Below are 27,861 nucleotides of genomic sequence, written 5' to 3'. Positions count from 1 at the left end.
TATACGAGACGGGAATTGTCTGCGGATACGTTCGCGTATCCTGCATCGGGAACGCAACGTGTTGCCGACAGACAACACACTACTATGTTTGGATATTTGGGTGCCTCTCCGGCCAGTCTGTGCGAGAGTGTGTCTTGTCTGGCGAACGAACGTCGTCTGTGAGAGTTGCTGATGTTAGCTGCGAGTGTTGCTGGTACAGGAAACTCACCATGAACCGACTAACTATATATATACGATATATATAACAGTTCTGTCAAGATGGGATGGGATGCCAAAGCTAGCTAGTGTCAAATCGTCGAGCTACAATCAATAGGGAACTAGAGTGCGACCGATTGTGATGCTGTCATATCCATGAGCGAAGGTGCATTGGAAAACTTTTTCAATGTACGACAAACAACCAGGAATAACGTCTTCGCTCAAGAATTACCCCACGAAACCGTATCTAACCTTGTTCGTTCCCATTGATTGAAGTAGATGGTTTCGCCCCCAATTCTAATCCACAACGAAACATGTTACTGTGATTAATGTGCGGATCCGTATCCAAAAGTCGCTACAAGTTCTTTGTTATTTATTATCACTCATTGACCGGTGGCACACAGAATAACTGGTGTATACAAAGGTCTTTCAAAAATGCAGACTTCGCCCCTTCAGTAGAAATTTCACCAGTGTCTCATTTGTCATGAAATACAGTTGCAGATGTCAGACCATCAAGGACAACCTGATCCAACATTAGTAAACTTTGCTCGAAATATCTCGGACGCTGATCTGATTCTGCCAGCGGCAGTTGCGACAGGACAGTGTGTACACCCGTCGGATTGCCGCTGACTGGTACTGCAAGGAAGTCAGAAGGACATAAAAAAAGTAAGCAGGTAACAGCGGCGGGAAAACAACAATGTACATTACGAGTAGGCGCTGCCGCTGTTGCTGTCATCATCATCGTCATCACCAACATCAGCATCATCATTGCGTGGTGTAGTAGTGGACGCCTCCTGGAAGGACGAACAGATTGTGCAGGAGCGTGCTTCGCACCCGCTGAGCTGACGTAAAGCCATACAGGAGATATTTACGCTGCCTCAAGCTGAATCTGTCAACACAGCTGTGTGTTTAGTTTCTTGTGACAGCGTAACAGGCAGAATTGGAACAAAAACACACGCTGACGGGTCAATCATCACCATCATCATCATAATTATTAACACAATCATCATTATTATTATGGCCCACGAGAACGGTGATGAAATCAGGCTTAAATGTGCCTATAATGGGTGAGTATGGTAAAGTGCGCATACTGTTAACAACCTGTTGCTTTGCCTAAAAATTTAACAGACAGAGAGACGAACAGATAGACATAGATGGATCGATCCGAATGTTTCAACACGATGAAGACAGGAGGGGGAGAGGAGACATCAGTGTAACTACCGCGAATTCTTCCGCCACTATGATGGAAGGATTTGTGATGACAAATCTCTCCAGCATTTCGTCATTTGAATTCTTTCGGTGGTACAATGCTCATGTAACTTTCATGTAACTAAGTTGTAAAGAACTTTATGTTGTTTACTGCATCCGTGCAAATTTAACGATTATATATAGATATCGAGTGGAGGTTTTTGAAAAAGGAAAGGATTTTTTTCCATTCGGATTTTGCTATTTGCTTCATACAATTAGCAATGCAATTACAACCGTAAAAACGATATAGTTGTGCATATTAATATGTACATATAATAGGTAATACTTTGCAAAAATAATATGCATATATATCTCATAATTATTATATTATTCTTATTACTGCAATATTGTGGCTTTTGCTAATTTCCTTGCATTGATTTGTGAGTTTTTTTTATTTATGGTGTGTGCATCCAATGAAACGACAAGCTCGATGGGCGAAAGAACTTCTTGTGGTCGAAATTCGTCTCATTGCCGTTTTAATGCGTATGTTGTTTGTTGTGCGTATGTATTGTAAAATATAAACTTTTCTATGATACGATCCGGTTTTTGGCGTAACAGTAGTCCGTCATGGGGCCTTATCATGTACGATAATCAATGTACAGCTCGTAGCTCAACGTACGTACTCGCTTTTGCGAATAATGGATAAGTTCAACATTCCGCCACCGTTAGCCAGGCGAAAACGATGTTTATTTGTCTGTTCGTTGCGGTGCAGTTGGTCGTTCCGTTTGCTTCTTACGGGCGGCATAATTCTAAGCATAGTAAATACTACCATAGAATGAAACCCTGCCATCCGGTTCTAAACGTTACGGGTGGACGGCGTCAGTTAAATGAAGCTACCTGTGCGTCCGTCCGTGCGTATCTGTATGCGCTGAACCGACAGATTTGCGAAGTGCCGGAGAACTGGCGGACAAGATCGAAAGCGTATTCATCGGCTTAGCGGTTTGAGCGTTTCTATTTTCGTCGTCATGTTTGTCATAATAGAAACCAGCCGCCCTCGCTGTTGCTAGACGTAAATGTGTCTGACAGTGGCTGATGCTGAAAGTAACAGCAACAGAATGGCGAGCAGCGTACAGCCATCGCGGCTGTGTAACTCTATGATACTGGTACAGTTGCTGTGTGGTTACGAGGTATCCTACCGCGTACGGCCGCCACCAGCTGCTGATGTGCTTTGAATCGTTGTATTCACAAGGGATATGAGAAACAACTAATATTATAACCGTTTTACCGCCCTTCTCATTCATTGACATATACATATTTTGAAAGTACAGTATTCGGCAAGGATAGTGCTGACTATGAAAGTGACTGTCAGGTAGGATGATGGCATTGGTGGACGAGATTCGGGAAGAAGAGGAGGATTTTGTAAGATACGAGATGTTCTGTGAGGTTCTAGCACCCAGGTTTCACACTTCTTCCTTACGTGTTTTTCGTCCTTCCCCTCCGCCTCGTTTTTATATTACTGCCCCCATGAAGTAGTTTTGTCAACTGCGAACTTCCATCGCCATCTTGTTTACGTTTCTCGAAGAAGTTGTCTCATCAGACTCAGTCTTGAGCAGTGGGCATTGTTTCTCAAAAATAAGACCTCCATGTGTTACGTTCACCTATTGCTAGCATTGCGACAGCTACTATTCTCGATATATAATCAATTCCCTTGAATTGTTGCCAGAGGCATCCGCACCTGGACGGCCTGTATGGCTTTGAAGCAGGACAAGCATGTAGATTAATTCGAAAGCCGTACGCAATGACATCCTCCCTTTTGTGCCGCTGCACTAGTAAAACAGGTTATCGTACGCATGCGTGATGTGGTCTGTGAAAGTTCTGCGGTGCTGTACTATGTACCCGATTATGGCAAAAGGACCATTTACCTCACGTATGAGTAGACTGCGTGCGGAGAAACTAGTTTACTAGGTGTTTTTTTTCACGATCTGTTTAATTGACTATCGAAAAACGCGCCATCACTTACGTTCTCTTTATTCTAAGGTTGTAGGATCCAGTGCGTGACTTCGGGATATTTGGCAGAATGAAATGGCAGCGCTCATTCCTTGCAAAACGAAAGGCACGGCCGCGCAAAATTTCAATATAAAATAGAATTTGTGTATTATTATGGTATTAAAGCGATCAGAACCTTAAATTAACACATAAGGTAATTCTAAGGAAACTCTATTATTCATTAAAGTGTGAGCAGTTATTTTTTATTGTATAGCGAATTTGAAGAAGCGGCAGAGTAATTTATTGTGCTTCAAAGGTCTGCTATATGCTGTTGCATGACTGTGCGTAATAGGTTGTGGAAATTGGACCCAGTACATTTAGGCAACGTCGTTTTCCCTTCCAGAACAAAACCTGTACCTACTGCCTTCAGGCACTTAAGCCACATTAAAGATTACATTACCGTGCAAAGTGCTATACTATGAGCAAGAGGACAGATGAAAAGAATTTCCTAATAAACTTTCTCAGCTGTGCTTCATCGTACAAGACAAATCATCTCCTTGTTCGCCCTGAGGAGCTCCTATAAAAGTTTAAGTTAATACACTTTGACCACTTTTATATGATTTCCTGTACAAAAGACATTTTAATCGAACAAAAAGTATACGTATGTGTCATATCACCTGTTTAAACGATATTCACAACTAGAAACTTAAGCACTGCAGTTATATCATTTTCTCTTAAATATTAATAACAGTAAAACTAATATAATGTAATTGATTTTTTATTTGCTTTCTTACAACAATATTTTCTCTATAGTCGTCGGAAATTGGCCTACGAAGCGCGAACATGAGCTTCGTTTTCATTTGAATGATTTTAATCGTTTCGACTGCACAATCTAGTCGCGCTGGAACAACACTAGATTTTGTTAAGGAAGTCTAATTGGGTGCACATCTTTTCTCCATTCAATTTGTATGAAAACCAACATTTTTATGATAAGCGATGAAATCGCTCTGTCTATAGTTATGAGAATCAAGCAAATTTGTTTAGGTGTCAATGAGTTCAGATCCCATCTCTGCTCGTGCATATCTAAAGCCTAAAAGCGTACACACAAGCGCCTGTAGCAATAAGCGAACGAGTTTGTGTGACGCGACGCAATTAATTTATGCTTTTCGCTATTTGTTGTCAGTTGGGTAACGATAATATAAAATTTGGTAATAAAGCACACTTACTCCTTTTATTCGAGAGAGAAAGATTTGTGCGCTCCTCTGAACAATAGTTTCTGAAGACTTATTAGTCCTGTAAAAAGCTTCCGACTTAATGTAACCACTGTCCTATAATGTCATAAAATCATGTAGATCTGATGCAGTTGATAATCTCGACCCCGTTCGCTTGACAGTAATTTCATATGTCAATTACCCCGAGTTTCTTTTGACGAAATCTATAATTTTCGACAGGGTCTCACGAAACGTTCAGTCAAATGATTTTTCTGCTCTAGAGGTCATTGTCCAATTTCAAGCGTTCATATACGAAGTCGACTGAATGAAATGCCGAAGAAATGTGAAGTTTTTGGTTTGATTTGATCCGGGTCGGCCTTTCGAAACACGTGCTGTCACAGGGTAGCTATGGCGTAGGTAGTTATGGCGTTTATTGGTATGATCAATGTGGAAAAGCCTTCGACTATCGATATTTAATAGACATCTGCCAAGCGAATACGTACATCGCTTTGGTTCTACTATGGCCAAGAAGACTGCCACACGATGTTTTTATCGCACCTTAAGCATCTTGTTGCCTACGGGATGTTTGCATAGTTTTCATTACTACCTGTGACTGTCCTTGTTTAGCAACATCTCCATTAGGTTAAGTCAAGTCGGGAAAGAAATGAGTGATATTTTTGCTTAAAAAATGTGGTAAAAAATATCATGAAAGACATAGTTTTTGCTTAACTGACTCTATATTGGTTTGCTGTCCTGTATATTTATATATATCGAAATTTAAAGTCAAAGTAAACAACCTACCATAATTGTTTTTAAATAGGGATTATAAGAATATGCACTTGGATTTAAAACAGCTTCAATAAAGAAACATCTGCCTGATATGCTTCACATTTTGCCATGTTGTTATTAAAGACAATTAATCATTTCGGGAAACAACGAAAACAAATGACGAAAATCTTTGATTGAGATTTGTAGCGTTTGTAAATTATTACGCATGTTTTTGTGATTACTAATAAATCTTCAAATGCTACCAACCACTTTTCATCACGTATGATGCGATAGAGATAAGAATCGCTTAAGTTAGTGCTGCATCGATAGCAGAAGATTTTCTTATTCGTTAGCTTCATTCCATTTACGTGAAGTAGAGGCCCACGTTCGTTGGGAAACGCAGGTTTTTCCAAATGGTAAAGACCACTGTTATCTCACATACACATATACATTGTGCGTACGTGATGTAAAGTGTTTGAAGACTATGTACAAACTACACTATTCTTCGTTTGAGTTTTTGAGGAAACAGTGATCAAAAAATAGGAATATTGATGCTAGGGAATATATTCGTAAATTCTATTTCGTTGAAGTTTTGGAAGCATTTTCACGACTATATAAAACCTTATTTGAATCTTATCTGCGCCTCGGCAAACGTATTCTCTACCAGCTTTAAGATTGGACGAAGATGGCATAATTTTTTTGCGATCTTTCTTTCTATCCGCAACGCTCATGATCATAAGATTAGCTTATATTTGCTCGAAGGCGTCTTTTGCTAAATCAGCGTTAAATGTGTTGTCCTTTGTACATTAATCCGTGACAGCAGAAGTGGAATGATCTTTTTTTCCCCGACTCGAGCAGGCAGTCGGCAGACGGTTTCAGTGAGAGTTTGTAGTTCGAATCGGATTTTGACCGACGTCAAATAGACACGCGTGGATCAAAAATCGACCCCATCGACCGGCGTACAGCCAAATGGATACCATTAGCGGTATGTGTATATGAGGCGGTCTGCAGCTGTTTAGCGTTTTGAAAAACGTAAATAACTTTTAAACAGAACGACGGCGTTTCGGTGTGTGTCAAATGTGTTTCCCTTTATTGAATACGCAAGCCAAGAAGTTCTCAACAGCTGTGCATATTTGATTTGCGTTACCGCGTCTAATCCCGATGTCGGTGGTTTGTCTGAGAGAATGAGTGGCCTCTTTTGGACATGAAAGTAATCGAAATCACATGGACTTAAATCTGGAGAATATAAAGGCTAAAGCAATGGCTTCATTCTGTTTGCCTCGATCCAAACCGTGATTGAAGCATGGCGATGAGGTCACGTTGTTACCGACTGACTACGTTTTATGGTGTCAATTGCTGCGCGACACAGCGATGGTGCTCTTTGAGAGTTCGAGATATCCGGCAGTCTTAATCGGTCTCTTTCGGGCAGTATCTGGTAACCACAGATGCCCGGCATCTATTGCGAGTATGAGGTATCAATTTGATGATGGTGAATTATCAATCAAGGTGAAGTATTAATTTAATACGGAAGTCGGTTTGTTCTGTTCGAAGCCATTATCTCGCCTAGTGGTTCTTTACCGGGCGACATGGGTCTATCCATGTTTCGTCTATGGCGACGTCGGCTTCCAAGCAGATTCTTTTGCAGCAGATTCTTTTGCTAATAGTTGCGTGAGATCTTTCTAGGGTACATTACACGTGCTTTCATCTCTCCTACACTCAGTTCATGCGGAATCCATCTTTATCTTTCTTCACGTTAGTGCTTTCGTTATGATTTCAAAACACCTCTTTCAAGGAGTGTCTTATCAAGTTAACCGAAAACTTCACGCTTTGTTTGTTTCAAATAAGCTCTCTATAGTATATTGCTGTTCGTCTTTAGATCTCCCACATGGTTCTCAATATCCTAATGTCGGCCTTTAAAATGACTGCAAGAAGACCTCCTTGCCTAATGTTTTCACCGATCTCCGATCAACTTAAGTAGCGCGTTTTCCTTTGCACAACATCACTGAGCGTGAATTTTCAGCTCTAAACAATATCTTGACCCCCACACTGATGACGCTCAAGCAGCTTATAACTATGTATAACTAGTGACTTGACGCAAGCATTTCCTAAATTTTATGTTCTTCACTAAATAGCTCTGGACAATCCAATTTTTAGACAAGGCGGTAAATCTAGGACTGCTTATTAAAGCAATTGTCCTAGAAACTACTGACTCACCATAAACGTTGTCTTTGGCTTAAAACACAAAGAAAAAGAAGGAAGAGAAAGTATTAACGACAATATCTTCAACATTAATCATAGAAGCAATATTATCAATTTACCTGTTTTTGCCTTTTAATTGAGCGATTTAAAATGTTAAAGACTAGATGGTAAGCAAAAGCGCGCCTATATGTCAAAAGAAATCAAAGGCTTGATTACTGCGAATAAATCTACATAAAGGGAATACGAATCAGATTAATATTTCCATTTGTGCCGCTTTAGGCATCATCGCAGTTCTTCTTACCTACCGGTACACTTAGCTTACCGGTATCGATTGGTGTAATTTCTAAGCGTGGCCTGCGAAAGTTACTGTCAGTAGTCTGCTAAGTGTTACTCAAGTTGTTATTGACAATCCTGTATATAGTTGAATGCGTACCTTAAACGCAGTTGTCGATGGTGTCGTGACTGTATATAGCCGAAAAAAAACGCTGTGCGGATCTTCGTCGTCATCGTTGTCATTAAGCCGTCATTAAGTTAGCCCGTTGGTTTCAGCCGCTCAAGTCAATCTGTGTTACAGTGACCATCGTCGTCGTTGTCGTAGTATTATAGGAATGAATCATTGAATCATCATCATAAATCATTATTGTGCTCGACCTCGACGGCAGGCGACGACACCGGAAAGCGACAGTCGCGTTCATTGATCTTTTATGTCGCGCGTGTAAGTGGGCAGGGCCAGTTGAATCTACCGGTCACGAGGAATTAGAGCTAACGACAACGGCGTATATTATTGTCGCTCCTTGTTGCTTGTGCGGCTGTAACTGTTAGAGAGACTTCTCAGCGGCGATTACAACGACAATGCCCGAAGGACTACGCAACGCTAGCTGCAAATTCACTTACTTTTAGTCGACCAGTTAGGCAATCAGCCGATCTCTCCGTCAGTTGCTGCTACGAGTGGTGGTTTCCAGCACGAATCACAGCTGTGCAGACTGTGCAAAGCAGTGTGAAAACGTTGGTCATATGGGAAAAAGCTTTCGTTCATTATAGAGCCGTACCCGCGTTGTACTAAAGGCTCTTCTTTGGAACAAATAGGAACAGGAAAAATACAGGGAAGTAGGGCGCATTGTGCCAGTGATACGGTAGATGAACACTAGCGCAGTTGTTCTAGGGAACATAAGCGCTGCCTACCTGAATTCAGCCTAACCAAACGTGGTGCAAAGTAGGACATCACTAGGATTTCGCGTTACGGTGACATCTTTCAAGGTGCCTGTCACTAGATGTACTATACGAAATATAGTAGCTGCTATGTGAGTCATAACTGTGTTTTGACAAGGTGTGGTTAAAGTATAGTTGCGTGTATCATTGGAGAAAAATAAGTGTAATCTCATTCTGTGATTCGAGGTTTACCCATAACTTTCATAATGCCATAACATAACATTTGAAAGAACCGCATTAAATACAAGTGCCGTCCAGTTACGTATGTTGTGCAACTATCTGTGGTCTACCCAGTTAATGTCAGGAGTTTTCGTGTAAAATAAGTTTCCGAGTCTGAACTAGTATTTGAGAAACAAGACGTTTCGGCCCGAAGTGTTTAATAACATAACAAGCAAGTGTTGGCTGTCCGGTGCTCTGTGATTTTAAGCATAACACATCTAATTTCCCCGTGCGTTGTAGCTCATAGAAGGGAATTTACCTTTAAAAATACATAATGAAGAGGCTAACAAAATCACTTAGTTGGCCTTAACAACATCTCTTGTTCAATTTTACTAGCCTACATAGCATAGTCACGCCCGCTGATTGAATGATGTGGTATCGATTTCTGATTTCGATATCTGCCTCCTTCGTCGTAGACATAGTTGCTTAGCAGTTTAAACAATACACATGTTCAGCAAGCGGCCAGCTACAACTATTGCTACTGCGGCGTCTATTTCTATTCGACTAGCTCGTGAATTATATCACTTCTGGTGTCGTCCTGTTCGTAGTATGAGAGTAATCAGTTCATACAGCAGATAAGATGGACATTGTAGCACGAGTTATAGCTTGGCGAACGGCGTGTGGAGCCCGATGCGGATTTGCGGATGACTCAATTGAATGGTCGTACTCTTCCTCGTCTTGCGATGAGGGGCGCGGAGAGGATACATACGATAGTGGCGCTCCAGCTGAGAGGAACAGTTGCGCACACTTGCTGGGTAACGCAAGTAGCAGCGACGACCTAGCTCGAAATATTCGTTGTGTAAAGAGTTGTGATAGTTCAGAATTCGTTTGTGTTGATGGCCGTGTTGGAACCTACATAGATAGACGTAATAATGGTGAAGTTAGTGAAGCTCGATTGCGACATGTCAGTGAACTGGCTGCGAGGGACCTTTGCGACGAAGCAGCGGTGAAACCAGCAACTGCCTATGAGAGGATTAGTTATCGGCGAATACTGCAGCAATCAAGTGGCGTCGGGATCCGCATTATGCAAAACCAGCGTTTCGGAGCGGGGAAACAGGATGTATTTTGTACACACTTGGAGCTTAAGAGGAGACGAAGGAAAAGCCGCTTATATGTGCACTTCAAAAGGTGTCGTTATTTTTACCTATCAGCAATCTCTTACCCACACTAACTCATAATGAACAATTGTAAAAAAAAAAAAACTTTAGTTCTACAAGTGTAAATGAGTCTTGAAAATAATGTTTTTCTTTGTTCCTCAAAGTTGTCATAAAAATGGCTTCAGATTGACTTCTATCGAAGTCATTAAATATCAAATGACCTTACAGGTAAACTAATAGACACACAATATGATTTCTACAGTTTCACTGATCTCATGCCATGTGATTGAGACGAGTATTACACGTTTGAAAAAAGAGAATTCTACAAATTGTGTAACTGTTTCCAATTACATTTTCAGCCGCTATGGAAAGCCGTATTATCGAATCCTTTACTTAACGAGCTTCCCGACAATAGATTTGCAATTTGATTGGTGACCTTTAACAACGTCCTAATTCTATGCGCAAGTTCCCGATTTATTGCCGCGCAGGTAAATAACAGAAAATATCTGATAACATCTTTTTTGCTTGTGTGGGGCTGCATATAAACTAGTTGTACAAATTTCAAATAGACAGAAGTTACCGCATCATCTCTTATTATAACAGGTCATGCACAAGTGCTACACTAATAAATGCTTGAGTAAATGTTTAAAGGAATATCTTTTCAGGGCGATAACTTTTTGAGAAATAACTTAATCGACGACCTAAATTACTCCAATAATTTGTTCTCCAGCTTTGAAAGCAAATGACCTAATCTAACTGCGACAAGTGCATCCTTAAATAAGCACAGGATATTCCAAAAAGTGTATACGCGGCTTAACAGGCCCAACTGCGACTTTTAGATCTTCTAGTGTTTTCGGATGTCCTGTTTTTTCTTTTAAATTAAACTCGCCATCCTCAACCACGGCCATCTTGAATGCGCGGTGAAACTCATTTTTTTCTGTTGACTCAAATATTAGGTAAGTATTAGAACAAGATTACCTGGCCTCCTTCGTCGAGTCTTTTCCTTCTTTGAATAGCCTAGTTAACTCGATGTAACTGGACTAAATATACGTGCCTGAAATATCAGTAAAGTATCCCTAGCAGCCCCACCAAGCGCAAAACATAACCTCTTTTAGATGAAGACCTAGCTAGTCTTCATCCATTTTGGACTCATCCATTCCGATAGCTGGTTTATGTGGACGTACCGACTCTACTTCTCGTTACGGATGACGATTCTTTCGAGAAAAAATCTGTCACTGTGACCGCATGACGTTTGATACCAGGCAATATGTTGCGATGCAGCGTTAAGGTACGATATCGAGAGTGATCTAATCTGGGTAAATCCAAGAGATTTGAGGCTCGCCCGCTGTTTTTTCAAATGCGCCTTCAGACAATCGTCATCCGATTTAGACAGACGGTCTGAGCGAAAGGCACCGTAAGCATTCCGGAAGCCGTTTCCAACCTACACTCGAATAAACTACTCTCGAGCAATCCTGCCAGTAATAAAATCGTTACCGTACACAAAACAAATGTCTCAGCAACGTTTTAGCCTCGGCAAAATACAAGGTGTCAAAAACATCTTTGAGTGTTTTTGAATTAACGAAGTTACGCTATCAAAACAACACCATTAGAGGATCCTAACAGAGCAAAAAGGGTACGTACATGAGAAATAAACAACAAGTGATCGTAAGCGGGAAAGATAGTTGTCTTTTCCTAGAAAGGGCCACAAGAACTTTTTATCCAATTTAACAGGGTGCAGCGATCGCTCACTGTTACTGAGAATGGTTTAATAGCATTGTATGTATTTAATATAATACTTAACAATATTAATTGCCGGTACTATAAAAACACCGGCACTGTATTGATTTATTAATAAATCTACAATCGAAAAAAAGGCTTCGGTAGCGGGAAACTTTAATCGATATCTAAAAAAAAACGTGCGTATATAAAATGGTGTATATTACGTATAGACCACTCGAACATGAAGCATTGACAGTTTCCCATGGTTAGCCAAACGCTCATAGAATTCAGTTTAATTGGAAACGAACACATGCGAATAAACCTCCCCGTATACGAATTACCAAAGCAACCACTTCGTGTTCAGTTATTTAGCCGGCTCTGTACAGAAGCGCTAGTAGCAAATTCGTCGAAATTCATATTCCAGTAATCTTGCTAGTTATTTTCCAGTCGACTGTTGACAGAGTGCCACGCCCGTTGGCGATATATTCGTTGTTACCAATGCAGTTATAGGAAAAGTGTCTGTGTTGCTTTTAAAATTTGGTAGAATCGTCCCGCCCGGACAAGCGCTGTCTGAAAAGCGCCTCGATAGCAAACCATAGTTCGCTTCTCACACATTATAAATGAAGAAATCAGCTCTAATAATTTCTGTTGTCTGTTCGGTTACCCTTATTCAGCGAGATCTTGGTTCTGTACATCGAGCCAGGCATCCGACTAGAACGGTTCCTGGCTGAGATGCGCGAAGTATGCGGATTCTCTGAACAGCAACGTTTCACTGTAAAATGGGTCGACGAAGAAGGTAAATATTGCCAAGCACCGTTTTATCATTTCCATAGCTCTTTGTCTATACATGTGTTATATGTACCTATAATGGTGCAGAGCTAACAAGCAAATAAATTGTGCTCTAGTCAATAAATCTTATGTGTTATCACTAAATAAAGTGCGTAGCCATTGAATACAGTCAGCGCAAATCTACAAGAACTGGAAGCAACGGGTGCATGTGGCTGAGGGAGATATTCTGCCGTGACTGTTTTTGTTTCAGGCTTCAGCTTCTCTTTAACGTCTAAAGATTTAACTTCTAATTATGACAGGTACTGCTACACGCTTTGTTAGAACTCATTGAATGGTACATGTTGTTCTTTAGGTGACCCGTGTACGATAGAGAGCCAAGAAGAGCTGGACGAGGCGATTCGGCTTTATGAAATCAACAAAGATTCCGAAATCAATATTCATGGTAGGTTTTGTAACGGTTATTCTAGTATCTCGCGTCTGAACGTTTTTCCTGCGGTGGCTCTTAGTACGAATCGATCATTTTCGTCAGTGCTTGAAGGCCTTTTAATAAAACAGGTCTCCGAGCACTGGCAAAGTGAGCAAAAGCTAAATAACGTAATCGTGAGTGGAATTGGAGAGCTGTTCTAAATTGAACTGCAACTGCAAAAAAATATGATCAAATTGGAATGTGATGGCAACTGATGTACGTAACAGGCCGTGGACAATGTGGCTGATACGTCATTGGGAAGATGCCAAGGATAACAAGCTAAATCTATGGGTGTTGTATGTGCACTATCCTGTGTGGGCGTGCAACACCTTGTATTTCTGTGTTTTGTAGTGATTGGCTTGTTACCGTTAGAAAGTTTGTTGCAAAAATTTAATACATGGCATCTGAAACATCGCCTCCTACACAGTTCTATACACAGTTTTTTGTTGTGGCAGCCTGCGTCAAACCAGATGCCCACCGATTTTAGTAGGCGTTGCTAAACTCGAAGGTGGCGCTCTACAACAGTTGTAAACTGTACGTAAGAATCGCATTGGAGCGTAGGAACATTTCAGATCTCAAAAGCGTCTACGTAAACATCGTGACCGAAAGAGAGATAGGAAAGGGTGAAAGGTGAAAGGGAATATCAGTAGATTATTTTTCAGGAGACAAGAGCGAAATATTCTGTTGCTACCAACTCTTCCATCGTAATTGATCGTTATTGCAGTTCTTCAACGAGTCAACGACAGCCATTTTAAAACACCTATTGTACACAGCGCTTTAATATTGGAGCTGCGAAACGAATAACGGATAGTTATAACAGAAAGGCTATTTCTGTTGTGCATCGGTGTTCGGCAGCCAATGCCTATAATGTATAAATATCCATTGCAGCTTAAACAAGATAATCACTATAATGGTACTTTAAATCTAATATCCAGTTCCGTTATAAGTTGTAGTGTTAGCTCGGCTTCCTGAAATTTTATGTTCTGCGCCAAACTTCTTGTGGGTCTCGTCCTACTTTCGATATTATCTATCGCTATAAAAATTAACTATATCAGCTGGTAGCCGAGTCGTTTAGCACCATAGCTGCATTTAGAATAGCGTTGAGAAAATTAAGAAATTATATTTAGTCGTTGGGAGCACCGCTAGTAACCGGATCAGGGTTTTCCCATTTTTCCGTCATATACGAATGGTCAGTTGGGTTGACTTGGGTTATTCACTAACCATGCTGTTTAGAGAATAGTTCACTGCCACACCTCGAAGGACTGTACCTTAACAACAAGTGAACTACGAGTGACACGACGCCTCAGGCCGCGTCAACCACTATGCGGCTTTCGATTGAAAGAGCGCTTTAATTTTTCTCTTATACGCCATCAAAATGGAATTGCAAGAAACAACTTATGCTCTTAGGTGTGTTTCTCATTTAGTGTTTGATTGAGTGAATTTAATGAGAAGTCCAATTCCAACACTATCTCAGATCAGGTAGTTACTGAAAATCGAAGATCCATATTCTAGGAATTAGACAATAGTTTTTCGTAGAAATCTACGAAGTAGACGACTAGTTGTCGATCAAACATGTGCAGTTTTTTGTTGGTTGGCTGAGATGATTAACGTGGTCCATGGTGGCTCTTAACTCAGCAGTTGCGGAGTATAAATGAGGTATGCATGTCGATGAGCGGGGCACACCGGATCTTCTTCAAATTTTCAAAAAGCACTCGTGTATGTAGGTTGTAGTAGTATTTTCATTTATTCAATTTATAAAAAAAAATCAATGTTCATACAGGAATAGCGAGAAATAGTCACAAGCTTTCTTCTTTCGACAACCACGTGAAGAAGTTGATTGAAGCTGTTGGGCATTATCAGGTTCAAAGACTAACGTTGCCATATCTCATCGTCTGCCCGCAATCATCTGTTGCTTTCCGGTTTTGTGTTTGTCCCTGTTTTTAAATTTCCTCATCACAATGCTAATAAACGAAATCAGGTTACATTTACTGGAACGGAAATAGTGCCCATAATCGGTCGAAAAAGAATTCAGGGCCACTATAGAGTTTTCTTGGTGATTTTTTTAGCTCCTCTAGCCTTATCAAAATGTCGTAGCTTGCTCAGCTTCGGGCTTTCCGCAAAAACATTCGCGATATTTTACATTAGTACTCCATATGCAAATGACATGACCGTCAAATGAATGAATGAATGAATCCCTTGGTATAATAAATTAATTTCAGCTTTATCAGTGTTCGATCTAACACACAACTGGCGTTGTGTAGTATGAGATAGATTTATAGTTGGAACGTTCTTTTAATTTATACTTGAATCTGGCTCCTTTGTGAATCTAATGGATAAAGATGGACCAAGGATACAAGTTGTAGGAACAAAAAGACCTTTCTTCTTTTTTTTTTTAACTATATTTGTAGAAGTAGTTCTAGTGATTGTACTCTGTAATTTCATGACTCAGTCGTAGCACGACAGGCCTTTTGATTAAACTGAACATCATACCTGCCGTATCCAAGTTCTGCCCCACTGCGCCTCAAGCAGTCGGTTGTTGTTAGGGTTACACAATCGGTGCTAAGAATATCTAAATAACAATCTGTATATTGTTTTTTAGCCACCTTTACCCATGCACACACAACACTCATACATTGTTAATGATAGCAGACATCCGTTAGGCACCAATAAGTCCTATGTTATCCTGTTAAACAAATCTATAATCAAGACATCTTGAGGCACACTTTTTATATGTCGGTGGCGCGTCGCTGCGAGGTTTTATATCATATATCTCTCTAGTTCTCAGCTGTTTCATTATCGGAAAGGTGTTCGAATTGACCTAGCGGCATTGCTTCAAACAATATATGAGGAGGGTCTCGCCAGATGTATCTGGAGTTCGTCCAACGAGCCGACGGAGTGGCCACGCAGTTTTAGCCTTTCTACTCCCCTCTCTTATATATATTCTAATAAGTCTTTCGTCGTCGCTTACCGGTGCCAAATTTAAGGCAGGTTGCAAATGGCAGGCTTCTTAGTTCATCATTTCGGTGTTGGTGACAGCATTTTTTTCCTTCGTCACTTTCTTCGTCGTTATACGTTTGTGTATTATCACCTATTGGCTATAGTGACGAGTATATTGGTTAGAGAAGTGCTTGAGAGAAAACCTTTGCGACCATCAATTAACTGCATCGTGTTGTCAAACATGTTACTAGTACTATTTCGTTCCTGTAGCTGTTCGAAAAAACCACGCAATGCGACATTTGAAGTCATTTCTAAAGCGAGAAAACATCAACGCACGCATAGGCTTTATTACAAAGGTAAAAAGAAGTTAAACCATTTTAGCTATGCTATTAAGTAGCTATGGAGGGGTATTTGAATTTTTTTCTCACAACTTCGTCTTTCTCAATGTCACTCGGTGGTTCTGATAAATAGAAACGAAATGTATTTATAAACAGCGTAAGACGACGTGAACATCGTAGTCTTATAGGAAAAAAAGAACAGTAGCAGGGACCGATCCTTATTGTTGAACGTCGTTAATTTTCTTATATGTTATAGCTCTTCAGAAACAACAGATTTGAAGACGACTACTTTCTTGTTGTAGTTATGTTGAGCCACAGTTAAGCCTATAAGAAAAAAAAAAAAAACGATAGCTCTTTTATGTGCACTGGCATGCTGATTAGGAACAACGAGTGAACTTCTAAGCGTGACAAACCAGCTGTCAAGCTCTCACAGTAGCTTGATTTTAAACATTTGTTAATTTGGTAGTAATTAAGTGGCTGGCATGTGTATTTTGTAGCAATAACTGGTTTTAGATTTTACGTTATAGCTCGAACACCTCGTCGTTAATGAAAAAATTTAAAACTATAGCCCAGCTTTTGATAGCTAGGGAACAAAGCGCACACATATATACAAAGATCATAAAAGAGTGTCAGGGGTGTGAGCTGTTGTGGAGTGTTGTTGACCCTATTAATAATGTGAAAATATTGCATATTGTTATATTGAATACTGTCTTATGGAATTTTACAGTGTTCCCATCAATTCCGTCGTATCCCGGACTACCGTGCCCGGGCGAAGACAAGTCCATATATCGTCGAGGTGCTCGACGTTGGCGGAAAATTTATCGCGTCAACGGCCACATGTTCCAGGCGAAGCGTTTCAATCGGAAAGCTTTCTGCACGTATTGTATGGATCGCATATGGGGACTAGGGCGACAGGTGAGCGATCGTCTCTCAGAGATACCAGCCGTCAGTTTGCAGTTTACTCATTTTACGAACAAGATTGCATCGAGATTGAACTTAGGTTAGCAATCTTTGAGCATCTTTTATTCATTGTGATCAGAAGCACAGATACAGGATATTGAGTTTAAAGATAAACTACACATGATACACTAAATTTTGTTGTCCTGCTCTTGACTGAATGAACGCTTTTGAGGCACATAGCTTCAGCTTAGAAGAAAGACTTTGCTAATAACGCGGATCGTGGCTGCTTCCCACATGTGTGAAAAAATTCCGGCTCGGTGTTGTCTTGCGTTGGAGTAATCGATTCTCGTTCTGGAGTACCTCGTAATTGCCGATTGTAAAGTGTCTTAATACACTACCACTAAGATATGAAGTACTCGCAATTGGCCTTGTATCTACGCAGCCCCATGTCTTTGTGTCACGTTCTTCTTATCATAAATATGCTTTATCGTCACTCTTCATACCTGTCCTCTCAAACCGCGATCGGTGAAACTGCGGTCCATCGCCGAATTCCAATCAACAATTCAGATTTCAAAAAAGGTAACGTTGTGATATCAAGGAAGTCTCTGCAGTTCACATGTCGATGTGAATCCTATGTGGGACTACAATAGATGACAACTGCTCATTTAATCTGGATTTTCTAGTGAGCTTCATAAATAATTGTGCATCAACAGCTTAGCTTTCAGTTGGCTCCCCTAAATCTCGAAGTTTCGAAGATAAGCTCACTCGAGACACCTTTTTACCTTTGCTATTAACGATTCGTTCCGTCTCCATAAATGCAAAGTAAAATGCACATTATCATAACTGCACGTTTGCACAGATTTGTATGTCAGAGTTACTGAATAGTCGTGGGCCTACTAATGTATGTTACTTGAATATTATGATCCCTGAAATTTTACACTGCTTGTGTATATATCGTTGTTAAGCGGTTCTTCTAAGTCGAGTTATGCCACGGCATCGTCTGCATTCTCGCCACTCGAGACCAATCAATCGTGATGAGATTGGTCCCCCTGTTAATGAACCGGATTGAACCGGGCTAGTCACATCTACCGTGTTAGTGAGCTGTCGGAGATCAAATCGATCTCCAGAAGCATGGGGCATCGACTAAGATACTACGAAATCGTTACATCCGTTTGTTTCTATACGCGTCGCTTTCTGCACCTTACCGTTGATGCACCCGATTTTGATTACAACGAGCAGCTCGATTCTGTAACCACCTGGCCACCCAGTGCTTGCTGGAAGAATAACATGATAGTTACATTTACTATTTTTCGATAGGTCAACTGTAAAAAAAGCGAAATTTATGTGAAAAAAAGGTCTTTACCGCATCTTAGCTATACTATATTGCTATTACTAAAGCGCCATCGTTGCAGTAATTCATCTTTGTATCCTTAGGAATAGAAATTGATCGTGTTTTTATTGTTTTTTGGCATTGTACTATGAGTAAGTGAGCGTATCTGTATTTCCCCGAAGGGTTGAACAGAGCGTGACTGATTTCCTTATCTTTTTTAAAGCTACTATTTGAGGGAATCAAGGAATTGCCTGAAGGAGTTAGCAATTTTTGGGGGTGTTGGAAAAATATTCTCGTTTTATTTCTGTTGTGCACCTTCGGCACTGTTACAGTGAAGGGAACGCGACTCAGCGGCTTCCGGAAAAAGATCTACTTCGATTGAATCAAGCGGTTTCAATGCTGCATAGTGAGTGTCTACGACGGATGTTCACTTTTGATGTATGTGTATAGCGCACATCGCGTTATGCGTCCCGGATAACTGTGTTAGCAGTCTAACACACGGACGCATGGGATAACAGAGAAGGTCTTCCTGAGAGCATCTCGTCAAATATCATATTGTGATAAATATTACTGTCGTTGAGCCGTTGTGACAGAACTTGACGTCATCCTAAAGGCAAGCTGGCTCGGATATCTATGATTGGTTTTCATTGATTTTCTTGAAATAGAACTTATCAAAGCGTCTCATGTGGCGGTGTCATTTTTTTGAGAAATTGGAAATAGACTTAGGTCGGCTGGTAAACATGCTGCTCTAATTCCCTCTCGAGTCGAGGATTTCCATTTTGTGGCAAACGACCCACAAGCTTACTCCCAGAATACGACACGTTGAAACAGGGGGTGCGTCACTGCTAATTCGAAACGTTGTGATACAGTAATACCGCTGCGTGATAAATTGCTTCGTTGATGCTCCGTTGAACGAATGTTTTACTCGACAGGCGATAGTCAGCCGGTGAATATGCGAGTCTTCCGCGGTGCACACATTTAATACGTTTAGATAATACATGCAACAATGGCTACAAAAGCGAACAGCTCAAATAAGGCTCCATCGACGAGTGAAGCTCGAATGCCGCTCCTCAGCTTATTCGAAAGCCGAAGTTGGCTAGCCAGGCTTCTATTTAATGTACTTCTACAGGTTTGTAGTCTGGAGTAAGAGAAGCAAGTACGTGTGTAAAAATAGATTCATTGTCTAAATGTATAGCTTTCCAATGTATATTATATAACACAATAACTAATCTAAAAAATCAGCAAAAATCATAACATATAAAGCATTGAATCCATCTGCGTCTGTTAGGGATGGACTATTTTTCCTAACTATTCTGTAGGTGTTGCAAACTCCAGGCCGAAACTTTTTGCCTGTTTCAAAATGTGCGGGGCACCGCCATGCTTTAGAACCGTTATTATTGTTGTGCAGACTTCAGAATCATTTACCAGAATTAGCATCCTTAGCCTACGTTGACTCTATCGTAAACCACCGTGTCCGTCTGTGAGCAAACTGGTGCCTGGACTTCAGGTGCTCAAGTTCTCTTATGAGTTAAGAATTTAAATGCACAAATCTGTGCAGACGATCCTCAGAGAAAATTTTATATTCGCACAGTGAACGGAACTACGAAAGAAGAAATAAAAGAAACTAGCCGACCTTGACTGACTTAAGTGCTGCGACCGGTAAAACGCAAAACTTTTTTTGTCTTTGCTTCAAAGTCTCGAAAATGTTATCAAAATTGCTATGAAAAAATACAGCAACTGAAGAAGATCCACAGTACGGCGACAGTGCTGTTGAGGATAGCTTTGTTCTTTTTTTTTTTTGTCATTTTAACTAAGCTAATTAATATTTAAGTTTGTTCATAATTTCAGCCAAAGATATAATTATTTGCAATATCAAACGAGAAGTACTTTGTCATGCGTCTGCAATATACGTGCCTGTGGATTTGACGCTTTTTTTCGCACCCGCTGATCCCTAAACACCTGCTGTTGCTGTTTTTTTTTTACAGGGGTTCAAGTGTATCAACTGCAAACTTATGGTACACAAGAAGTGTCATAAGGCAATAAAGTTACAATGTGATCGCAAGGGCGAAACCGGCGGGTATGACAATCCAGCACTTAATGGAAATAGTGTTATACAGAGTGATGAAGGAGGAGACAGTCGACTCAATCTTCACCTTGCCCGAACAGGAACTGGACCCCGAGGGCCGCGAAGAATCTTGCAAGAGGTAAATGCACTCGCATACACGATTCGTTGCTTTGGAGGCGCAAGTATCATCTTCCGTCGAAAACTTTTCATATGACACGATATTGATTACTGTTGTGATCTCTCTACACTTCCCGCTTTGACAGAAGAGAACGTGAACGTCCGTTGAATCCTAATTCGAAAATTCTTGGCGGGAAAGATGTTTTAACAACTAGACAAAAACATTACTACTTGACCCATAGTATAGAAAGATTAGACTAGAATAAGAAGATTAGACTGTTTAGCATTATGATCAGCTGATACTAATATTAACTTCGGCCTTTAGTATCGCTAGTTAGAAAAGTTCAGTATCTTGTTATAAAGTCTAATTACATGTATGTTTATCAGGCACTATAATTGCAATTGGCAGTTTCAAGTGTTTAGCCTGCCTGGGTATCTGCGATATAGCGCCTGTGAACACTGTGTTCTTAAACCGAAGACTAGCTTCATAGGATGTTTTAAATCGCTTTCGCGTACCACATGTTGAACCAGAAATTCCCTTACTAATTTTACTGTTGTTTGACTTCAGGGCGATGGGCAAAATATTGACGTTTTAGACCCGATTGCGAGTCCGACAGGCGTTGGGCATGCTAGCCAGGGAACAACTCCTGGCCAATACAGCCTAGACGATTTTGAGCTAATCCGCGTTATCGGCCGGGGATCGTACGCGAAGGTGCTTATGGTTGAACTCAAGTCAACAAAACGGATCTACGCGATGAAAATCATAAAGAAATCGCTTGTTAACGATGACGAAGACATCGACTGGATTCAAACGGAGAAGCATGTCTTTGAGACGGCGTCGAACTTTCCATTTCTCGTAGGCTTGCATTCATGCTTCCAGAGCGAGTCAAGATTATTCTTCGTCATCGAGTTCGTGCGTGGAGGCGACCTTATGTTCCATATGCAGCGGATGCGGAAGCTCACCGAAGACCATGCACGCTTCTACGCCGCAGAAATCTCACTGGCACTTCATTTTTTGCACGAACGTGGAATCATCTACAGGTATAGAAGTAACTTTACTTCGTACCTTACGCACGAACGTACTAACGCACTTTACATTACTGTCACGTATCACTTTGCTCATCACCCTTTAATAGTTGAAACGCCCGAACGCCTCTCCTTAATTAACTGCTTGAGTGAATTCTAAATGCTTGATTCTATAGGAGTGAAAAGTAAAATTTGCCGTATGCCGGGACTGCTGAAAACGTTCTTCACTAGCTAAATAACAGCTGTTAAAAGTGGTTGGTTGTTTTATATTTCTGCAGAGATCTTAAATTGGACAACGTACTACTCGATCACGAGGGTCACATTAAGCTGACTGATTATGGAATGTGCAAAGAAGGCATTCGAAGAGAAAATGACTTCGCGTCGACATTTTGCGGAACACCTAACTACATTGCTCCAGAAATCTTGCGCGGAGAAGACTACCGCTTTAGCGTTGATTGGTGGGCACTGGGAGTACTACTCTATGAAATGCTGGCTGGTCATTCCCCATTTGACATCATTGGTAAGGGAACTGAGACATTCCTCCGTCGTCGTTGGCTATCACTCGAATTGCATTAGAAGCTATGTCGCTTCTAATTAACTATACGCTATTACTTATTTCGACTGTGGCAAAATTTTATGCAGGTATATTCTATTTAGGGATTATGTGGCTGGATGCTTTACGGTCTAGATATTCCAAAAAGGTAGCAAGAAAATCCTGACGAAAAACAATGTGATAGTTTAGAAATAGTGAAGTCTTTATTTTCTCTGTCTTTTTTGAAAGCTTTACACGAGTTATCGAAGAAGTTCTTGTTGTCTGATTGTTATGTGAAAAATTCAGGTCAATCGGACAATCCAGACGAGAACTGCGAGGACTACCTTTTCCAGGCCATCCTCGAAAAAACGATACGCATACCAAGGTCAATTTCCGTACGAGCTCAAAATGTCCTTAAGGGCTTCCTGAACAAGAACCCTGTGGAACGGTGAGTCTTTTGCTATCAGGGGCGGTTGGTCACATTTTGTGCTGCTATGCGAACTACCAGAGCTAACCTTCACAATGTATAGCATGTGCATGAACTGGGAAGCTTGATCAAACACAGTGATCAATACAGGCGGTAATGATGGCTTTCACTAGGCGTACAGGATGATATAGCATTATTAATTCGATACGTTCAATGTAAGCATCGTGGCGGAGTAACCTCCTTGTCTTTAATTGATAACTGGCCGGTTACCCTCGCTTCCATTCAGATTGGGCTGTCACCCGACGTCAGGTTTCCCCGATATATGTACACATCCGTTTTTCAAAGCAATCAATTGGGAACAATTGGAGAGCAAGCAGATTTCTCCACCATACCGGCCAAAATTGGACACAGAACGAGATTTCGAACACTTTGACCCGCAGTTCACCTCAGAGCCTGTATGCCTCACACCTGACGACCCGTGCGTATCCATCAAATCGTTATAGTTAAACGATAGTTCCATATATTTTGCATAGATAACACTATTCTCGTCTCTTGAAATTTACCTTGACACCTAAACAATTTCTAGCATTTTTTAACGAATTTTCATTTCGACTTCTTATTATCGAAGAGGTAATTTTTAGTTTTCTGAAGTCTGATTGCGCCCCCTTAGAGCAATCAACCACTAGCTAAGAAAAATGCAATTTGCATTTTGTGAAAAATCGGCTAATAGTTCATTATATTTTATACCAATCTGATGAAGAATGATTTAAGCATTAATGCCGACTTGTACATGCTTTCTATAAAACACATCTGTATGAAATCTGCTATTTTGTTAACTTTACTTTTTCCTTCTTGTTTTTACTTGCGACTATGAACTAGGAAACTTATAAGTAAGATCGACCAGACGGAGTTTGACGGCTTCGAGTACGTCAACCCCCTGCTAATGTCAATGGAAGACAACGTGTGAGAACCTATCGTTACGCATGTGAACCTATAAGAAAGCTCGAGACAACCTAATGGCTAACAATCATCACGATGACCTTCTAAGTGAAATCGACTGCTTTCGTTGCATCTATGCCTCAGCGAAATAGAGCGCAGGGATTAGAGTTCTACATGGTCAAGTATGAGCCTCATTAAATGCGAGCAAGGGAAAAAACGACAGGGGCAAAACAAGCGGAACACGAATGATGTTTAGGGGGTATAGTACTGGTAGAATTCATCATCCTAAAGTAGGAAGTAGCTCTCATCTCCAGTTTATTAGATTCTACAGTTTCATTAGAACTACATTAGGCTCCCGCCATAAAGACATATACTTGGTCATTGCTACATAGAGGGTACATTTACTACATGTGATTTGTGAATAGGGACTGTACAGTGAAATTTTTACCGACTTTTCGGGTACCAACCCCCAAAAATGCTAAACAGTTTTTATGGCAAGTAACAGAGGAACGAGAAACGGGGACTGCTTAGCAGGATATAACCGGACGTTAAAGAGAAACCGTTAGTTTGATGTTTCGCTTCTCCAGGTAAGCTAGGATCGAATGAAGTGCCTATACACAACGTTTTATTAATGTATGTACAGAAAACTTATACACGTGACTAATCATCGTTAACAAATGCCCCACCGCTGTAACTCGTGTAGGAAGTGCTGACCGATAAATGAGTACATGTTACGCGAAACAGTTAGGATGTCTTTTTTATTGGATAAAAGACACCTGCCTATTAGCAATAGATTATTTCATATTTTGATTAAGTGTGCCAAGTTTTCCGCGATAAAATGACTGAAAAGGAAAATTATGAGGTACCAATATGTTTTGGAGATTTACCCATCGTGTAAAAATAACAAAATATCAACAAACACCCACACGATTATTAACAACTTGTATTATAATAACTGCACGTATGCGGGGAACAGGATACATTCCTTTCTTAACTTGGCTAACTTAGGCACTAACTCTGTTGATAACATCGGCAAAGTCTACTTACTAAAGAATTAAACAATTTCGATGATATATATATCATTATTGTTTATCGTAAGCGGCCCGTATTTTTCGTATGTTTTAGCCTTGAGATCGTTTTTGTTATTTAATAAAGTTTACAGGACAAGACCAAAAGCAACTTATTGAGACATATCGTCACGAATGAATCTCGAAGAGAGGATGAACGTCGCCAAGGCCCGGCCGGATCAGGCTACGTTGTACGGTGCGATTACGTTATGCGCGATCAAGTGGCCGAAATAGTCTTTTGGGTTTCATCCGTTTGACTGTGAAGCTGGTAGAGGATGTTTCTCTAGAAAATTAGCTTTATTGAATACAGTTGGGCTTTGGACAAAAAACAAGAATTGCAATGCTGCCTTATTTAACAAACAAAAAAAAAAAAAGGAACATATTAGATATTCTCAATTTTCTCGTTTACGATATTATTAATGTGAATAGGGTTTTAGTGCAGAAAAAGGGGATAGATGGCACGACATATTCAAAGTGCGCCTGATACGAATGATATGCCTGTTTTGTTCACACTAACATTGAATATAACTGTAAAGGAATACTGTCCCACCTGTTTTTTTTAATCTTTCTTGCACATGAAAAGATTGTCGTTACATTTAGTATATAATACTGACTGTCGAACGCAAAAAGATTTTGAAAAACGTTTTCAGAGGCAGGAAGTCCCTGCGAAACAAGCAACAGGCCACCAATTTGTATTTAGTGTACACACACAAAAATAATAGAAAAAAAAATTGTGCCTAAGCAAAGAACAAAAGCAGTACAAAAGATCAGATCGTATGTAGTCGGTTAACATTCAGATTTTCCTCAACAGCAATAGAGGATCAGTCTGTCCACCTGTTGATCATTCAATACACCGACAAAGGAACGTATTAAACAGTGTGACATCAAGCAAGTGGTCCCGTCCTATTTCTCGTAGTAGCTAACGAAATGTCCAAGAGATAGCGAGACGGATAGAAAGAGAAAATCGATACGAACGATTTGTCTATGAGTACATATGCGATATAGCGTAAATCCGAAATTGGCAGCTTGGCTAGGCTTTCATGCACAGTAACTTCACGCTAGTACGATCACTGGAGTTTACGTTTTAACACAAATCTGGAATACTATGCGAATGGGTGCGTGAAGTAAGTAGAATGCAGAAGACAGAAATAAGTTAAAAACTTGATTAGCATCACTGAAGGTACACACAGAGGAGCAATCGCAAACTCTTCCGAGATTTATGGCAGATCGCTGTAAAAATGTGTGATGACAATGAAGAGAAACGCTATATGATTATTAATGATTATCATTGTTTAATGTAAAGGGTTTAGCACTTATAAAAGACGTGATCACAATTGCTAGAGGCCGTGTATCTTCAGAAGTGGATAAATAGCTATGGTATAACCTGTATTGTTACATGTAAAGATATAACTAACCTAGTTAATTATTATGATTTGATTAAGACATAATACGAACAAACGCAGCTCCGGAATGCCCGGACAGGGGCAGCACTGTACCCTAAAGCAGCTCTGTTATTATGTAGCGTTTCATTTTTTTTTTTGCATATATTCAATAATAATAATAATAATTCGATTTTGTCTGCAGACGCACACTTCCACGTTTTTCGAACTCGATTTAACATGATTTAACGATTCTCTGGGTAGCTAGCTGCATACAACGTAACGTATTTATCGGTTGAGACGATACATCTCAAGCAGTATGATTTACTATTGAAGGCTGATACTAAAACGCTACGGAGATATCTTCAGGTAACACAAAAATTGTGTTCAACAGATTTTTGTCAGCTACGCTTAATGCTAGACGAACAACACCGCTTTTTCTGTCCATGAAAAGTCGATGAGAACAAATACTGTTTTCAATTCTTACATAGATTTTCTATATGCAATATGGTATACAGCATATTTGAATTGTTGCGCCACGTAGAACGAATTCAATGTTGAACTACGGCGAGAAAGCGATACAAGTAGCATGTTTTAAAAGGTGCCTTAGATGATGATAAATGAAGGTAAAATACTGTGTAAATGTTAGAGAAATATGCCTGTAAGGACAAAAAGAGGTAGCAGTCGCAGCGAAGTTAACCGCTGTTTCTCCCCCAACCGAACACTGATACTAACACCCCCAGAATGGGAGAGTTCATCTGTGGGGTCGTATAGTTGGTGGATCGATGCATTTGTTTTTCGTGTAAAGTAAGCCCGTGTGCTAATAAAGATCAATAAATAGGCTCACCGTAATTAGCAGTAAACAGTTGACCCTAAATGCGTCCTAGAGCGTAGCTGTTGTGTGGTTAATGATGACGGTTATTGGCCGTGCTGGAAATCTTTATAATGCACTATTGTTAAAGTAAACAATCAAAACAATGGTTTTCATAGGATGGTGGCAGCGACAGAGAGACAGATTGACGTGTCGCAATTATGAGCGGTTTTTATTCAGGCAGAAGAAGAACATTCGACGCCGTTAGCGTAAGAAATACATTAAACAAATTATATTATTGCAGAGCAAAAAATTTTTCCAAGAATAGAGGGACAAGCGAGCAGTCGGCGTGTAACAACGATAAAAAAGTTTGTTTTACGATGATATACACTAAATGGTTAATTACATGGTTAGTGTAGACGTATTTTACAAAACAAATGAAGACGATTTGTTCGACGATCAAAAGTGAGGAACCGTATCCATAAACTTATCCGCAAATCGGCGCCGTCCGCTTGCATATATATACATATATGTGTATATATATATATGTGTATGTATATATATATATGTGTATATATATATACATATATGTATATATATATACATATATGTATATATATATATATATATATACATACAATGTGACGCCCACATAATCATAACAATAATATTTTCAGTAAAAACGGAACAACTTATGAAGGACACATATAAAGAACTTCACTCTGTGAGATGCGAAAGAGATAAGTTCAAATAGTTAATAAAAAAGCCAGTGTATTTTCGTACTTCACTGTACTTACGTGTAACAAAAGTACATGTATGATAATAATTACAACAATAAAGAAAAAGAAAAATTAAAAAAAATAAGAAAACTATACCGTTGTTCCTGATCTGATACTCATCTTACCTAATTATTACTCTGAGCCGCTAAGCTGTTCATACTAAAAAGA

The 27,861-nt window shown here is 40.0% G+C and overlaps 1 protein-coding gene across 5 annotated transcripts; it reads left to right on the top strand.

The window, feature by feature from the left end:
• Window positions 1-64: 64 nt before the first annotated feature.
• aPKC (protein kinase C iota type) lies at window positions 65-27,861 on the top strand. 5 transcript variants are annotated; one of them, XM_022813047.2, is made up of 11 exons: window positions 65-193; window positions 691-1,262; window positions 12,466-12,587; window positions 12,933-13,022; window positions 17,049-17,236; window positions 20,537-20,755; window positions 21,302-21,774; window positions 22,038-22,279; window positions 22,598-22,739; window positions 23,005-23,196; window positions 23,598-27,861. In XM_022813047.2, the coding sequence occupies exons 2-11, from the start codon at window positions 1,213-1,215 to the stop codon at window positions 23,683-23,685; spliced, it is 1,806 nt and encodes a 601-aa protein (XP_022668782.1). In that variant the 5' UTR covers window positions 65-193; window positions 691-1,212; the 3' UTR covers window positions 23,686-27,861. The 5 variants fall into 5 exon arrangements, with proteins under 5 accessions (XP_022668782.1, XP_022668781.1, XP_022668780.1 ...); XM_022813046.2 differs by having other exon boundaries at window positions 127-1,262; XM_022813045.2 differs by lacking the exons at window positions 65-193; window positions 691-1,262 and adding an exon at window positions 7,567-10,103.

The sequence above is a fragment of the Varroa destructor genome, unplaced genomic scaffold (genome assembly GCF_002443255.2).
Source record: "Varroa destructor unplaced genomic scaffold, Vdes_3.0 BEIS01000006.1, whole genome shotgun sequence".
In the NCBI taxonomy this organism is placed as follows: domain Eukaryota; kingdom Metazoa; phylum Arthropoda; class Arachnida; order Mesostigmata; family Varroidae; genus Varroa; species Varroa destructor.
Note: the sequence above shows the minus strand (reverse complement) of the source record. Positions and strands in the feature narration are given on the sequence as shown.